This window comes from Falco rusticolus, chromosome 11 (assembly GCF_015220075.1).
Source record: "Falco rusticolus isolate bFalRus1 chromosome 11, bFalRus1.pri, whole genome shotgun sequence".
Taxonomy (NCBI): Eukaryota; Metazoa; Chordata; class Aves; order Falconiformes; family Falconidae; genus Falco; species Falco rusticolus.
In genome coordinates this window covers 2544106-2560412 of record NC_051197.1, presented here as the reverse complement: position 1 = coordinate 2560412, position 16307 = coordinate 2544106, and the positions used below count along the sequence as shown (strand labels likewise).

General features: G+C 54.7%; 1 protein-coding gene across 1 annotated transcript; it reads left to right on the top strand.

Moving 5' to 3' along the window:
- Positions 1-251: 251 nt before the first annotated feature.
- On the top strand, positions 252-14620 carry AK4 (adenylate kinase 4). Its single transcript, XM_037404359.1, has 5 exons — positions 252-526; positions 7476-7595; positions 9995-10167; positions 10493-10611; positions 11857-14620. Exons 1-5 carry the CDS (start codon positions 382-384, stop codon positions 11969-11971), a joined length of 672 nt encoding a protein of 223 aa, XP_037260256.1. The 5' UTR covers positions 252-381; the 3' UTR covers positions 11972-14620.
- Positions 14621-16307: the final 1687 nt, after the last annotated feature.

Genomic DNA, 16307 nt, shown 5'->3' with positions numbered 1-16307 from the left:
TTTTCAGACTATATTTTGCAGACTGTCTATTTGCAGGCTGGTTCGCAGGCTGCGCACTCGCAGCCCGCCCCGGCAGCCCACCCGCTGGCTGCCCGTGTCCCCGCAGCCGCGGCCCCGCACGGCCTCCCGGCTGGCTGCGGGCACAGCCACGGGCTCCCCGCCGGCCCCGCAGCCGCCCCTGGCTCGGGGGCCCCGTCGGGCGGCGGGACTACAAGTCCCAGGGTGCCGCGGCCCGAGGGGGCGGGCGGCCGGGCCCCCCCGCCCCGCTGATGTGTACGGGCCGCGGCGGCGGCTGGCGGCGGCGCGGGGGGGGGCCGGGCCGGGGCCGCCTGACGAGCCGCGTTGCCCCGCAGGGAGCCGGGCCGGGCTCCGGTGGCCGCCATGGCCTCCAGGCTGGTGCGGGCGGTGGTGCTGGGCCCCCCCGGGTCGGGGAAGGGCACGGTGTGCGAGCGGATCGCCCGCAGCTTCGGGCTGCAGCACCTCTCCAGCGGGCAGTTCCTGCGGGAGAGCCTGCGCGCCGGTGGCGGTGAGTGAGCGAGAGCCCGCGGGCACCGGCACCGGGGGCACGGCCCCGCGCCTGCCCCGGGACGGGACGGAGTGGCGGGAGGCGGGGATGGGGATGAGACGGGCATGGGATGTAGACAGGGATTGGGGATGGGGATGGGATGGGGATTGGATGTAGACACGGATGGGAATGGGATGTCCACAGGGATGGGGATGAGATGTGGATGGGATGGGGGTAGAATGTAGATAGGGATGGGATGTAGACAGGGATGAGGATAAGGTGGTGATAGGATGGAGATGGGGATGGGATGTAGATAGGGGTAGGATGGGGATGAGACGGGGATGGAATGTAGACAAGGATGGGATGGAGATGGGATGGGGAACACACTCATGTACACACACACACGCAGATACACCACAGGTTGTTTTCTTTCTGTGGGGTTGGCACAGCTCATTCATCCTTATCCCCCCAGCCTGAGCTGGCGGAGCTGCCCAGTAAAAGTGGGTCTGATGCTGCGGGGAGCCTTGGGTGTGTAATGGTTTCATCCCTGTGCCCGGTGGGTATAGCTCTGGAGAAGCCAGTACAAATAACCAGCCACCGATGGTTAATGGTGGCATCCAGGCAAACAGGTTGCCTGTTGTTAATAATTTCATCCTGCCTCAGGTACAGGAATGGGGTAAAAACTGCAAAGCGGTGGATGGCAGATGGCTGAAATGCTGGTGCAGGCAGTGCCTGTGCAACACCCACAGCAGGAGGGGTGGATTGCGAACGTGCATTTGTGCCCAGGGGAAACCCCGCTGGGAAAATTGCTGCGGGTCATGGGGTGCTGTGGCCGGGTGTTGGGATGTGCTGTGCCATGCCATCCCCTGCGGCAAGGCTGGTGGGGTGTTACGGGGTGCAAGTGCATGTCCCCGACTCCTTATGGAACTCCCTTCTAGAAGCCGGGGAGAAGGAGGAGGTGGGTGGCAGCACCTGCCCTGCACAGGTCACCCCTGGCAAGACCCAGCTTATTAGGGCTTGAGAGCTCAGAGAGCGCAGTGGGCAGCCCCCGGCAGGGCAATGCTGCTTGGCAGGAGCTCGGGCTCCCCGCAGCAGCTCTCTGCTCCTGCCCGTCCCATGGGTGACACCCGGGTCCCAAACCCGCGGGGGAGTGGATGGTCTTTGCTGTGTTTGCGCCGCAGGCAGTGCTGTCAGCTGGTGAGATGCTCCTCGGCCCTGGCGAGGCTCCGGAGCAGGTGTGCTGCACCCCAGCTTGCCCTCAGGTTCCTCTGCAGATGCCATTAGGCAATCCCAGCGTATTTTTTTTTCCAGCAGTTCCTTCTTTCCTCTGGTGATGTGTGAAATACCAGCCCAGAGGGGAAGCTGACTCACCAGGCAAAGGAGTGGTAAAACGGCATTGATACAAAACAAACGGAGAGAACCTAGAAGTGATTTCCCTTTTTAGAAGGGTAACAAAGTGGGGGAGAAAAAAAAGTTTTGGAGAGCCACATGCTCCAGCAAGGGCGTTGCACACAGCCCTGCACGCACGGGTCACTCATTTAAAAATACCCAGGTTTCCTTTCATAATTAAAAAGTACAATAATATTTCCTTTTATAATGAAAAAAATACAATAATATTTCCTTTGGAGGGAGGCTCAAAATTAGGAAAACCCCCATGACGGCTTTGGCTGCAGGACAAAAGGCTTGGGTGAAAAGCAAGCAGAGGTGCAGTGTGCGGGAGCAGGGCAGTGCAGTGAGACTGCCCACCCGGGAACTTGTAGGATCAAGCCTTTAAATGTGTCTCTTGAATTTATGTTTCAGTTCATGTTCTTGCTGTAGAGCTTCTCTGGGGACCCTGGAGAAGGGACTGTGAGTGAGTTAGCTGAAGGTGTTTCCCACAGTGCGATTCCGGGTAATTCAGTTTCCCAAAGCAAACAACACTGAGAAATGCAGGTAAAATTACTCAGAAGAAAATCAGCCTAGTTTGGTACAGCTGGCGTGACGTTCGGGTCCCACCTTTGACAGCCTCTGGTTACAGCTCTCAGTAAGCTGCAGCTATGTGCTGGGGTGGTTATTTTTTTTTGCTGTTTGCTTTGGACAAGCTGTTACATGACTGTGCTGCAGTGTGTGAGCTCCGGGGGAAACGACGTGGAAATATGACTCTCCTCTCAAGTTTATCATCTGCGCCACTGGTTTTGTATTTTAGGAGGGCTGGGGCTCTTCAGTACGAATAGAATCATTACAGAATCATTATCCCAAAGGGACCCGTCAGTCTGATGTTTTTAGAGTCATCTCGGTCCAAGGATGGCAGGGAGGCGTCGATGCACTGGGGATTTTCCTGCTTGCCATTGCGAGACATAAAATAGCCGTGGCTGCGGGGTTCAGGCTTGGGTGGCACAGAGGACTCCAGCTGCTGGAGGAAGCCCCATCCACCCAGCCTGGGGAGGGTGCCTGGCTCGCTGCCTGTGCCAGTGTCTGTGTCGCCAGCCTCGGGGAACAAGGACTTCACTTTGCAGCCGTCTGAAGTGGCTGAACACACGGTTGCTGCTGAAGTGTTGAAGTTTTGCTACAGTGACCCTACAAGTACCTTTGCCACCACACATTCGTGTGTTAATTAGTGTCTTCTCTTAGTGAGTGGCTGCTCTGCTGTAGGAAAGGTCTTTTAAAGTTCTTGGAAGACTTAGAAGCTGTGGTTTTGGTGCTAGGCAGGGGTGCTGGAGGGTGGTGAGCAATTTCCTTGGCCAGTACCTTGGCCCCAGTACCCAGCTGGTCGTCTCTGGTGTTGGCAGCATCCCGGAGTCTTAGTGGGACTCAGCGGTTAATTCGCAATACAGCTTAATGGCTTGGCTTTGGCTGAGGGTCTGCATCCCCCCAGAGACACGTGTGTCTTGTGTCAGTCCCACCACTCCCTTTAATGTACTTCCTTGGAGGCAGAAGTAGCTCCAGTCCCCTCCTTGTGACAGATTTCTTTAGCATCAACCGAAGTAAGCACAAAAAAGCCCAAGGGGGATGTGGGATGCGCACGACTGAGCCCCACAGTCCTTCTCCCCACCTTTTCCATGGGTGATGGTCTGCTGGCAGAGCCACACACTGGCCCCGTTGCCTGTCAGAGCTGAGCCCAGGAGATGCAACCTGCCAGCCCTCTGGTTTTCCATAGGGTCCAAAGTGACATCCTGCCGGTGGGGACAGGGTGGGAGCGAGGGCCCTGGATGCAGCATCCCTGTCAGGAAAGAGCTCCCAGGGTCCCAAACCCAGGGTGACACCTGGCCCCGGCCAGCTGGGTCGTTGCAGCTTATCTGCACTGGTGCACAGGTCGGTCCCCTATTAACCACCCAAGGCCTCTCCTCTCTATTAACTCCAGATCGTGTTGCTGTAGCCTAAATTAAAAAAAAAAAAATCATGTAAAAGGTTGCGTGTAGGGCAGAAAGTCCGGCGTTATCATGCAGGGTCTGGAGGCTGCCAAGAGCCGTGTTTGGGAACAGCCTCTCCTCCAGTCTGCCCTGCCTGGCCCCGGGTGGCTGTTTTGTTGCTGGTGGCCTTGGGGGCTGGAGGCATCCCTCAGGGCTGTAACTTGGTGTTGCTTTGATAAGGAGGCTGCAGATCAGGGTTGTGGGGGAAGCCACAGAGAGCTTGAAGTCCCATGTGTTAAAGGGCAGATTAAACCCGTGGTCATTAGATTAATGAGATTAAGCCCGTGAGTCGAAAGGCTGTTTTGCACAGAGCTCAGCACTGCCAGGCGCACCCACCGCCAGCCTGGCTCAGGGAGCATGAGCAGCATCTAAGGAGCCCCTTGCTACCTGGAGTAACTGCAGAGCAGTGCATGCAACCCCTTGCTGCCCGTGGCTGTAGCAGTGGGGGTTTTGGTGCTTGCATGGGTGCTGTGCAGTGCAATAGGGGTGAGCCTCAGCTCCTCATGCAGGGGGGCCAGGATCTTCCAAAGGATCTGCCCAAACCTTTCTCCTCTTTGGTTTGTGGCTGGGGAGTGCTGCTCGGGTGGGGATTGATGGACCAGGTTGGGCCCTGGGGTGACAGCTGGGAGGGGGACAGCAAATGTAAAAACTGGAGATAAAAGCTGCCTTGAAGAAACCCCATGGGGGCAGGGCTGTGCTGTGGGGATGCTGCGCTCCTGTGTCCTGGGTATTGGGGGGGGGTCCAGGGACTGGGCAGCTCTGCAGGTCCATCATGCAAAATATGTGCCTGTTCCTACATGCCTGTTCCTCCTCGGTGAGAGGGTGGGGTGATGGTGCCACAAGTGTTTTGGAGAAGGGAGAGGCTGGAGGGGCTCAGGAGCTGTCTGGAAGCAGATCAGCATCTGCTGGTGCTGGTGCATGGTGCTGGTGCTGGTGCATGGGCCCCCATGGCAGTGCATTCCCCTTGTGCTGGTGCATGACCCCTGGGCCAGTGCCTGCCCCCCGTGTTGCTATGTGCACTCCATGCCCATGCATGCACTCCCATGCTGGTGCATCCCCCCTTTGCTGGTGATGTCCCCCCAGCACACACAGGGGGCACAGAGGAGCAGCATCCCCGCCAGCAGGAGTTGTCCATCGTGGAGCAGCGGAGAACCATCTGCCCGTATTGAGGGCGTGGGAAAACTGCAGCCTCCGTGATGCAGAGCTGTGGGCCTCCGCTGTATTTCCAGGCTCCACAACAGCAGCCCGGCGTATTTTTGGTTTGCAGCACCAGGCCTGGCTCCAGCAGCCCTGCTGAGCAGCAGCCGGTCCCTTGGACAGCCACCCCTCCTTGGGGCAGCTGCAGCTGCAGCCCACGGGGCCACCAGGCTGCTCTGCTGGTGGCCAGCAGCTCTGTCCTGCCGGCAAGCACGTTCCCAGTGAGCCTGTGGCAACGTGCAGACCACATGAATAAATATTAAAAAATGTAGGTGGATGCGATAATATTTACGCCTTAGCAGGTCTCTGTGCTGGTTGCATAAGACATCGTGTATTTTTTCCATCCCTGTGTCCTTTGCTTTCCTCCGCAGGAGAGCTGCCAGCAGCGCTGGCAACGTATGGGCAGCAACAAAAACTTAGTGAAAAAAGGTATTTTCTGCTCTTGGTGCCTGGCAGCCACCGTGGCTCCGAGCAAAGAGCTGCTCAGCAGGGTGAGCTGAAATGCCGTTACAGAGGGGGACGTGGTCCTGGTCCCTGCCATGACTCAGCCCCATGGGCTGGTGAGCCAGCACCCGCTGCCTGCTCCGTGTCCGTGTCCGAGGCAGGCCAGGCTCCAGGGGGGAGCGTGGCTCGGCTGGCAGCCCCCAGCTGCCCCATGCTCCTGCCAGGCATCCTCTGCAGATCCTTCTGTGAGCCTGCGAGGTTTCCTGTGCACGTCCCAGCCCCACGCCTTCGGGGGGATCCCTGCAGGCTGCGTCAGTTCCCCTGTTAGATCAGATGAACTCTCTCCAGGAACTGTATATTTTGCAAAAAAACCCTCCTGCAGCTCAGGAGTTCAGGTGCACGTGCCTGCCCGCTTTGACATCTTGCTGCAGCCTGGGAAGCCAGAGCCTGCCTCGGAATGCAGGACCCTGTGGCTTTTTTTTAGAGGACTCATACTTTGGGAGGGCTAAAATGTGCTGTCCTCACCAGAAATCTTGCACAAATTGATGGCAATATTGTTTGTTTCTGGTGACAAATGCTATTTCAGCTGCTGTGGGAAGAGAGCAAAAGAGTTGGTGGGGTCCTGTTCCAAGAGGGAAGAGGCTGGACCTCTTCTGGTGGCAGGATCAGGAGTTGCCACGTGTGGTGGCAAAGAATACTTGCATTTTCCAGTTTCTTTGTGTCTCTGAGCAGCTACAGGAAAATTGCAGGCAAACTGTATAATGTAAGAAGCAACTGAATTTATTGCATCTCTCCACGAGGTAGCATCTGCTTTACCCAGCTGCAATGAAATATATAAGGAAATAAATCCCTATTACGTTGGCTGCTGGCAGCAGCTGCCCGCGTGGTGCCAGGCTGCCAGAAGGGTGGGTCCAGACACGGCGTTATCCATGTAGAAGCCACCGCTGGCTTCTCCAGCGCTGTTGGTTCCAGCTGAGTGACACGGGGGAGAGCCGGGCAGGGGCTTGGTAAGGCATATTTACCTTGCAGTTACACCACAGTTATGTTCTCAAGGATTTGATCTTGGAAATAATTTTCTTATCTGAGCGTATGTTAAGTTGAGGCTCTGAAATCTTAAAACCCTTTGGACAGGAAGCCATCTTCTGCTTTCCAGAGTGATTTAACAAACACTTTGAGATCTGGGCTTTGCATGAGCTTGCTGGTAATGCCTGTTTACTGCCATGTTTTGCACGTGAAATCGTGAATTTGCACCTTTTCAGCTCTTTTGTAACTGACAATGCCAGCTTTTCCTGACAATGGTTGTATGTGGAAACTTCATGCCTCTGAGCCAAATGCTGCCAGATCTGCAAGCGTTGCTTGTCCTCATGGCTTTACTGGAAACCACCTCTGAGGCACCTGAAAGAATAGGCATTATTAGCACCCTGCCTTTGTCATTGACATTGCTTCAAAGCGAGCCTGAGCCAGGCAGCAGGCAGCAGGAAGCTGGCCAGGTCTGTGGTCCCATCCCACCACCCGACGTGTGTGGAGCTTGGCAGCATCCCTTGCAGCTGGTTCAGTGTCTTCAGGACATTTAGTATTGGTGCCAGTGCCACCTGTACCCACACCGGTGCTGTCTCCAAAGCCGAAGGAGCCCTGTGTGTGGCACGCAGTGCATGCGGCCGGCATGGCAGGGGTGGTGCGGGTGCCCCTTGCTGCTGTGGGCTGCCAGGGTTCTTCAGGTATTTCAGGCATTTCCATTTCTACAGCACCAAAAAGACCCAGTGGTTGCTCGGCCGTTGGGAGCAGCAGCTAAGGGCAGAGGGACGCTGCTGAAAAGCTTCTGGATGAGCAATATAGGAAGACAGGCAGAATTTGAGGGGGAGCAATATTTTTTAAGTGGAAATATCATGCTTTTTTTTTTTGCTTTTTTGTGACTTGCGTTTTTTTCTTCTCTTGAACAGAAGTTGGCGTCTTGGCAAAGCAGTACCTTGAGCGAGGCCTTCTGGTGCCGGACCATGTCATCACGCGCATGATGATGACGGAGCTGGAGAAACGGCAAGAGCAGCCCTGGCTGCTCGATGGTGAGTGTGCTGCTGCATCCCCTCTGGGTGGGAAAATCCCAGCCCCCTTTCAAACATTGTATTGCTGCTAATGGTTTGGCAGCACCAGGAGAGAGAAAACCCAGAAGGTGCCTTTGCTGGTTGTGGGAGGAGAGGCAGGAACCGACCTGCTGGCAGAGGCATCTGCCTGCGTGTTTCTTCCTCTGCCCTACTCAGCAGCACGTGCGTGTCCAGCTGAGCCCTTGGCGCACAGCCGGGACAGGGAAGGGCAAGGCAAGGAGATAGGTGTTTCATGAAGCCGAGCCAGCAAGCAGAGTGGGGCTGGAGGCATGCCAAGAAACATCTCTTACCACCTCCGTATTTGTGCAAAGGAGCTACTCATCCCGAGCCCAAGAGCCACCTGAGGTACATGTGGGTGGAGAAGATGCCAAGAGCAAACCGGCACGGCAAGTGGTGAGAGGAGCAGCAGAAGGTTCGCCAGGAGCTCCTGCAGCCCTCAGCGGCGAAGCTGTGTGCCAGCAGCTGCGGTGCATCGCTGCCGGTAGCCGGGGAGCTGACAAGTGCCGATGGCAGCTCTAGGCATTGCTTTGGGGCTTGGGCAGGGGATGGGGCAGGGCTGAGCAGGTCACACTGACCTGCGGTGTTGGGCACAGGCAAGTGTGACGTATGGGGATGAGTGGCCGTGGCTGCTGTAGGGGGAGAAACCCTCCCTTGCCCATCTGCTTTGAAGAATCAGTGAACACAGAAATAAGACTGAGCCAGCTGATTTATAACAGACTCAGGCTTTTGCAGAGTTCTGAGGCTCCTGGCAGGGAAAACACAGAATAGTCTACAACCAAAACAAGTCCACGGTATAGTGCCAGGGACTGGAGGGCTGGTGGAGCTGTGTGTCTTCCCCATAGCCCTGGACAGCCCCAGAGGAGAGGTGGCTTGTGCTGGGGCTTGGAGTCCAGCTGAGCTTTTCTCACTGCAGTGGGCACTGGGGATGCAGCAGTGTTGGCACTGGGAGGTCTGGCACCATCACCCCACTGGGCTCGCAGGGTGGACGCCAGAGACCTCAAGTACTGTAGGTTCAGGCTGCCTTGAAGATGCCTGTGAATCCTCACTATTAAAATGTTATTATTCTTGCAATAATGCCACTCAACTCGTCAGGGAACGTGGTGGTTAACAAATATTACAGCAACAAGCACTGCGTAAACAAGTACATATTTTGTTGTATTAAAATTCCAGTGTTTCAACACAATCTTGGGGGGCCGCATCAACATGCTCAGATCTGGGTTCTTGCAGCTCAGGGTGCTGATGTACCGTGGTCTGACCCCCAGCAGCCTGGCCCAGGAACCGGCTCCTGTTTTATCACAGCTTTGCATCCAGAGGTCCCGCCAAGGTTGCCGAAAGGGGGAAACAAATCGGGCTGTGGGCTGGTAATGAGGATTTCAGGAGCCGCCTGCTTTGTGTGTTGGTCTCTGCCTATACCAAGATGTTTGAGGGACGGGCTGCCCCCAAAGCTAAAATCTGAACACGGGCAGTAGCAATGCCGGCAGCCCTGCGCTGTCACGTTCCTGTTAACTTTGGGGGAATTCATCTGCCTGGGGGCACAAGCGGTGGGTGCAGTCAGAGCCCCACTCCAGCAGAACTGTGACAAGGAGCGTAGTTATTTCAAGTGGTCTGATAACAGAAGTAACAGACTTGCTTCACTTGGTAAGACAGACTACATGCATTCCCTCTCATAATGGCTGATTCATTCCCTGTGCTGGCGTCCTGGCAAGCTCTTGGCTAATAATACTCTCCTTGGGAAAAGCCTAGGAGGTCTCAGAGGGGTTTACAGATGTAAAAAAAGGTTAAAAAAAACGAAAACAAAGTGTGTTATCAGCAGAGAAAACTGGAGAGGGGACAGGTCACCCCTGGTTGCGATCTGGCAGCAGGAGCAGATGCTCCCACCTGCTCACTGTTTTTTCCAACAAAAGGTACCACTGGGCACCCTCGGAGGACGGGGATTTCTGAGAGCTGGGTGATGGCTGTACAAACCATTCCATTGCGGTGTCCTCCATGTCCTCCATGTAAACCAGCAGTGTGTCACTTGTCTGTGCACAGCGTTTTGTTTCCTGCCATTGTTTCTCTGTAATTCCAGCATTTTTCCCTGTTTTGTTGTTGCCTGTGCCCTCTTGCTTGCCTCCAGCTATGACTTTGCAGGAAAAGACGAGCCCACGGCGACCCATGTGCTGTATTTCGGGAGCCAGTGCTGTAGGAGCTATTTTTTATTGTAGCCATATGGTGGATGCCTGTCTGTTGGACTGCTTGTGCTGTAGTGAGGAGCTGCGGTGGTTTTGCAGCTCCGGGGCTGCGGGGCGGGTGGTTTTGGTTCCATCCTGCTGCTTTCCTGCCTCTCCTGACAGCCCCTTTCTGTTGTGGTGCCTGCGCAGGTTTCCCTCGGACGCTGGGGCAAGCCAAGGCGCTGGATGGGATCTGTGAGCTGGACCTGGTGATCAGCTTGAACATACCCTTCGAGACACTGAAGGATCGCCTGAGTGCCCGCTGGATCCACCCGGGCAGTGGGAGGGTGTACAACATGGACTTCAACCCCCCCCATGTCCAGGTAAGAGCCTGTAGCATCGCGGGATGCCAGCTGGGAGCAGTTCACAGAAGGGAAAGGTCAGAGAAGCCTTCCTCTGCGTGAGCTGAGATCGTAAAACAGCCTTGGGGAAGAAATGCCAGGTAGTAAGCACCGAGCACTGGAGGACTTTGCCCTTGGGAGCCAGCCTGAAGGAGTCATGCTAAATGTTAATTAGGAAAATGGGATTTATGTTAAATGCCATCTGAGGATGCTGGATTGATGCAGAGTAGGCTGTGTGGCGGGGAGCTGCAGCGTGGGCAATGGGGCTGGTGGCTGCATCCCCTTGATGGTGTTTGCCTTCCTGCAGGGCATCGATGACCTGACGGGCGAGCCGCTGGTCCAGCGCGAGGACGACAAACCCGAGGCCGTGGCTGCCAGGCTCCGAAAATACAAAGATGCCGCAAAGCCAGTGATAGAGTTGTACAAGTGAGTTGGACCATGTGAATAAGTCACGGCATGCCCATAAAAACAGGCACGAGTGCTGTTTCCACCAGCCAGTCCCATGACCCTATCCCCACAGCCCGAGGAGCCCCGGCGTGGCCCCTGACAGATTTTGGAGGATAGATCACTGCGCTCAGTGGCACAAAGCCCAGCCCTTCACTGCAGCCAAGCCTGCTTGGAGGGAGGAGGCTGATGCAAAGAAATTCACAGCTCCTGTTTGTCTTGCTGGGCTCCATAAAGAGCTTTGCTGGTGCTGGTGGTGGGAGGGATTTTTTGGCTGTGGCAGAAGGCACTTGCAAATCCCTTCTGCCCCCCAGCTCTGCTGTGCAGGGTGGGAAGCCTATCTGCAGAGGTGCTGCCCATCAGTGCTACAAAACCCAACCAGTTAAGACTTTCAGCTTCTTTTTGGGCAAGTGTCCCCACGCAAAGCTGTCGCTGAGCGAGCCGAGGCTCTGCAGGCAGGTGAGGACGGTGACGTTGCAGAGAGCAGCTCCCCTCCTGCAGGCACCGGTGAGCTGCTTGTTACCCTGCTTCAAACCAACCCGTTCACCCCGGGCGGTGCAGATCCCGGGCGGTGGGTGCTGCCCAGTCAGTCTGCAAAACATCAGTCCGGGCCCCGAGGCATTTAGCAACTGGCCAGAGGGAAGGAGAGGGGTGAGAGCCCAGCGCTGGCTGGGAGGGCTCCGCTGTGAGCACCCATACGTCCCAGGGCTTGTCCCTTCCGAGTCTGGGGCCGTTCTCTGCTGGCTGAGTTGGGAACAGATGGATTGCCGTAGGGTGGCAATCCACCGCAGAGAGGGAGCGAGCACCCGGCAGTTTTTAAAAGCAGAACTGGTCCGTGGCGTGTCAAAAGCACCCTTGCAGGGGAAGGGGGAGAACAGGGGCTCTGAATTTCCCACCAGCTTAAGCACATGAATAGATGCTGCTGTTTACATCTGTAGAGCACTTCAGAGAATGGGTGGTCTTTAGGGGGGCGAGGGTGAGCTGTCGTCCTGGGTAATGTGGTAATTTGCTGTTGGCTGGGTTTGGTTCATCTGTGTGCGGGTGTCGCTGGGCTCCTCCAGCAAATGCTGCGGATGGGAGCAGCCACTGCCCATCCCCTGTATCCCCCTCTGGCCCAAAAAGGCATCGGTGAGCTTCCAACCCCGCCTGGCTGTCCCCTGCCGATGGCCAGCCTGACTGCAGGTACTCACCAAGGGCTGGTGCTGACATCTTCTATCTCTGTTCCAGGAGCAGGGGCATCCTGCACTCCTTCTCGGGGACAGAGACCAACAAGATCTGGCCGTATGTGTACACCCTGCTTTCCAACAAGATCGCACCCCTTCTCTCGGACGAGGAGAACTAAACAGCTTGTACCAAGGACCAAGAGTTAACGCCATCACAGATTGGGTTTCTCTGGGCGGTGCTGGGGCCAGATTAGGTGATCGTGTGGTACCTAAAGTCCCTTCCCTGGTGTACTGGGGCTACACGGTTATAGCCAGTATCAGGCAAAAAGATCTTTGCTTATAAGGTCAAGTCTGCTACAGCAAGGGGTTTTTTTTTCTCTTTCCAGACTGTAAAGTATTCCTGCCTATGGTCAAGTTTGCACACAGATCAGTGATACAAACCTCGTTTTGATATGATACGATATGATATGATCACACCAGGTTTATGCAGCTTGCCATGGTGTCCTTGCCACCCCCATACACAAAGCCCAGTCTCCATTTGAGCCTACAGCATGCCATCCCGTTGCTCCACAGTACCGTTTACTGCAGATTGCTCTCTCGGTTGGTTGGGGTTTTTTTCCTATAAATTATTTTCTATGAAATTAATATCTCAGAGAAACAAAGGTCTAAAAAGCAAGACTTAGCCCAGTGGGAACCGGTGAGCAACATGGAAAATGGGTACGCTACGAAGCCCAGAAATGTGAAGATCACATTTCCAGCATTAATACGCTTAAAAGAGGGAAAACATTGGAGGTAAAACATGTGCTTCTTGCATAAAGAGAGATGAAACCCCTGTTATAAAAAGCTGCTGTACATTTTAGTTTTCAGGAGATGCTGTGACACCGAGCAGGGTCTGTGCAGGGGATGCGTTCCCCTCCTTTGTGCTTGCCTTGTTTATAGCTTTTAATACTACAAGATAGTCATGTTATGAGAATTTCTCCCAAAGATATATTTTAATGTGTGCTTCAATTTTGCGGAGAAATCAAGTCATTCCAATTTCTTTGCTGCCTTTATCCCTGAGGTCCCCTGGAGATGGGATGTTCCCTGTGTGGTTCCCATTGCAGCCGTAGCGTCCCTGGCAGAAGCAGCTCCCTCCCCATGAATCCCTGGAGGGATGAGAGCCTTCCCTTCCCCGGGACCTGTGCAGGGACTGCCAAGGGCTGTGCCCAGGTAGTTCCCTGTGATTTGCAGCAGCATTAGAGTGTGTTGCTCCTCTTCCCGTGCGCAGGAGCTTTGCGGCCAGTTGGAGTTGGTTTTCTCAACTGGAAGTACTGTAACCCATTTTGGTGGTAGGATGCAGTACCTAAGCAATGGGGATGTTCTTTTTGTCTCCTTGAGTTGCCTTATTTTATAGACTATATATTTAAGAAAAAAGCAAGATGTGTATTTTTAAAGGTTTGGGGAAAAAAAAAAAAAAAAGCACCAAATTTTAGCATCAGTTTTGGGGAAGCCTGCACAAGGCTGCTTGTGTTTGCAGAGCATGCTGCGGTCTGCCATGGGTGCTTCAGCAGGAGGGCAGCAAAGCTGTCAGCCCCTGATACCCGTTTGATTAATTAGAGCAGCCTGGGCAAGTTTCTGTTGTTGAAATGTCCCTGGTTTTATTTTTGCTTGGAGAGTGGCCCTGCAGCAGGGGGTGGGGAGCTGGCTGGCTTTTTTAGGGATGCACAGGCTCCGTGTGCAGAACTTCAGCACATCCCTGGGACTCTTTTGTCCCTGCTGAGCCACCCGCATCCTTGCTCGGTCAGAGGAGCCCCTTGTGTTTGCTCGCTCTGTCAGAGGCAGCTTCACCCTGGTGCTCTCCTGATACCGGCGCCTGAAGCCGTGGGGTGTATGCCAAGTGAGATCCCTGCCCGCTCGCTGCCTGCCCCTGGGCGAAAGTGATGGTGCGGTGGCGGCAGGGGAGGCTCTGCATCCCGCTCTGGATGGGGATTGCCCAGATGGGAGCGGAGGGACCGTTGGGTTTCGCTGCTGTCCCTGGGGGCCCTTCCATCCCCCCAAGAGCTCCCGGGCTGGGAGGACGCAAGTCTTCCACCCTGCGATGAAATCCTTTTTAAGAAAGATTTTAGATTTTCCCATGACCCTCAGATGAAGGTCTGGCCCATTTTTAAACACATCTAGAAATAGCCAAAACGTGTGTGCTTTTCTCTTTCTAGAAGTTTTGGGCAGGAGGGGAGGAGATGATGGGGGGTGGGTTTAGGCTATAAAAGCAGCCTGGCCATGGCGGGCAGCTCCGCTGGGGCCGCACGCCAGGTCGGGGGGCTGCTCCCTGCTTTCCCTGGCCGAGCTTGTGTCTCGTCCTTCCCTGCCACTGAGACCTGCGGAGGGGCTTGCCCCATGCAGCCCAGCGGTGGGGCTGGCAGATGGCTTTGTCCCAGGAGAGCCGCCCGAGCGCTTCTTTTAAAGGCTCAAGCCCTATAGTGGATGTAGAAATCCCGTGACTCTGCATGCATCGAGCCCTCGGGATAGATTTTTCTATGAGAGTTGTCGTATCGTGCATTTTCACAGACCAAATACCGGCAGGGATGAGGTCCCGGAGCAACGACGTGTCCCTTGCCATTCCTCTGTGCCGTGCTCCCCTTTGATACTTTACTGTGAATTTCCTGCCTTTTCTAAAGCAACAGCAATTTTGTACTGACCCAAAATACTGTGTGGTGGGAAGAGGGTCTCCCCGCGCGCCGGGCACCGCTGGCATGTCAAGATGAGTTTTCTTCCTGGAGTTTCTTCCCAGTGAATTGCTGCAGCTGTGTTACTGTTTGAAAGATGTAAATAAAAGTTTTTTCTCCTGCTTATCCCTGTGCTGGCAGTGTTGGTGTGTGAGTTATACCCGATCTCCTCTGAAAGCTGGGCTCTGTGCCAGGGCTGCAGGATCTGCCTGCAGGTACCAGGGCATTTCTGACCCGGGGTTTCTTTGTAGGAGCCGAGGAGGAGGAGGAAGGGGCAGGGCAGAGGGAGGAGAAGAGGAGTCAGAGCATCTCCACTTGAACACAGGAAAAAATCCCTCAATAAAGTGGGTCCCCAGGTTTTGGGCTTGGGCACAATACTGCTGTTTGGGTCCTGTCTTACAGCCAGCTCCTTTATTTAACATAATCCAGAAGATCAATTAAAAAGCCAGGTCTGACAGTGTGGATGAAGCCAGTTGCCCCAGCCCTCCCATATTTGTTGCATGTAAAGTGGGGTTTATTTTCCTGTTCAACTTCCCACAATAAAAGTAATGGAGAGCATTAGGCAGGGCAAGGCTCTGGCTGTTGCCTGCGCCCCGTGTAATCCATCGCATGCATTGCAGTAGCAGGGATTAAAATCTGTAAACCCAAGTGCCTCTGCCCATCGCTACTGGCTTGCAGATCCAATTGTTTTTCGCTTTTTTTAATTCCTAAATAGCAGTTCAGGGCCTTCAGTCTCCTGTTTGGAAAGAGCAGAGCACAGACTCAGAAATGATTAGAAGAAATTTCAAAAAGGGTGCTACGCAGCAAAACAACTGCCCGGCAGTTGAGAAAGCAGATGCATGCCAAGGGTTGGGCTCGACATCCACAAGCGAAGGAGCCAAACCTGGCTGGAGGGATGCGGGTGATGCCGCAGTTCAGGGTTGTGGCAAGCTGGAGGCAGAGAAGGGATGTGTTGCCTCAGTGCAACTCCATTGGAGGGTGCAAGGGCAGATAAATACAAGGAGGAAAAATTGCTACATGAGCTAGAAAATGAACGCAGTCTGAAAACAAAACGTTTGGAGGTCAAAAAGCAGAGGGATCTGTGAGGAGTGCCAAAATCAAGCTGAGACCAAAGCCTTGGCTTTCCCTGAGTGCCCTCAGGGGAGCTGGGGTGGCACAAGGGTCGGCGCCCCCATCCCCAGAGCCTGGCCTGCAGCATGCGGGGTGCCTCCGGCTGCCCCAAACCTGGGGGCTTCTCCCCGATCGCAGGGGATCTGTACCTAAACCCGGCACAGCTGGGGGTGCAAACTCCCCCGCCCGGCACCCGCAAAGCAGCGTGGCCCTGGGGGCTGCTAAATAGTCCTTGAAACTTCAGAACAACACTGAGAGCATTAAAATTCTCCCCTTTCTCTTACAATTTGTCTATATTGTGCAATATTGATCTCTTCGTGCAAGGTTTATAGTATATTATTCTTTATTTGCTTTCTGCACTCTGTGCTCCTCCTTTACAGCCCAGTTATTTTAACTTGCCCTGTTGTGTACCTGCCCCCGGACCTGTGCCTTGTGCCCCTGGTGGTTTCCCCATCGGTGATTATACAGCTCGGTTCCCCTGGGCATTGAGTGCAGAGATTAAAGCTTCCAGGATGCTCTGACACGGTGGGGACAGGGGATACCCAAGGAAGATAACTGGAATTCCCAATGACTGCTTGGAAGAGATGGCACTGATAGCTCATTACCCCATGGCATCTGTAGTTCTGCCTGTGATAAAGATTTGGGGGCAATTAACAGCATGCTTATAGCATCAGCTAGTGCTTGCCTTCCCAGGTACCCAGGG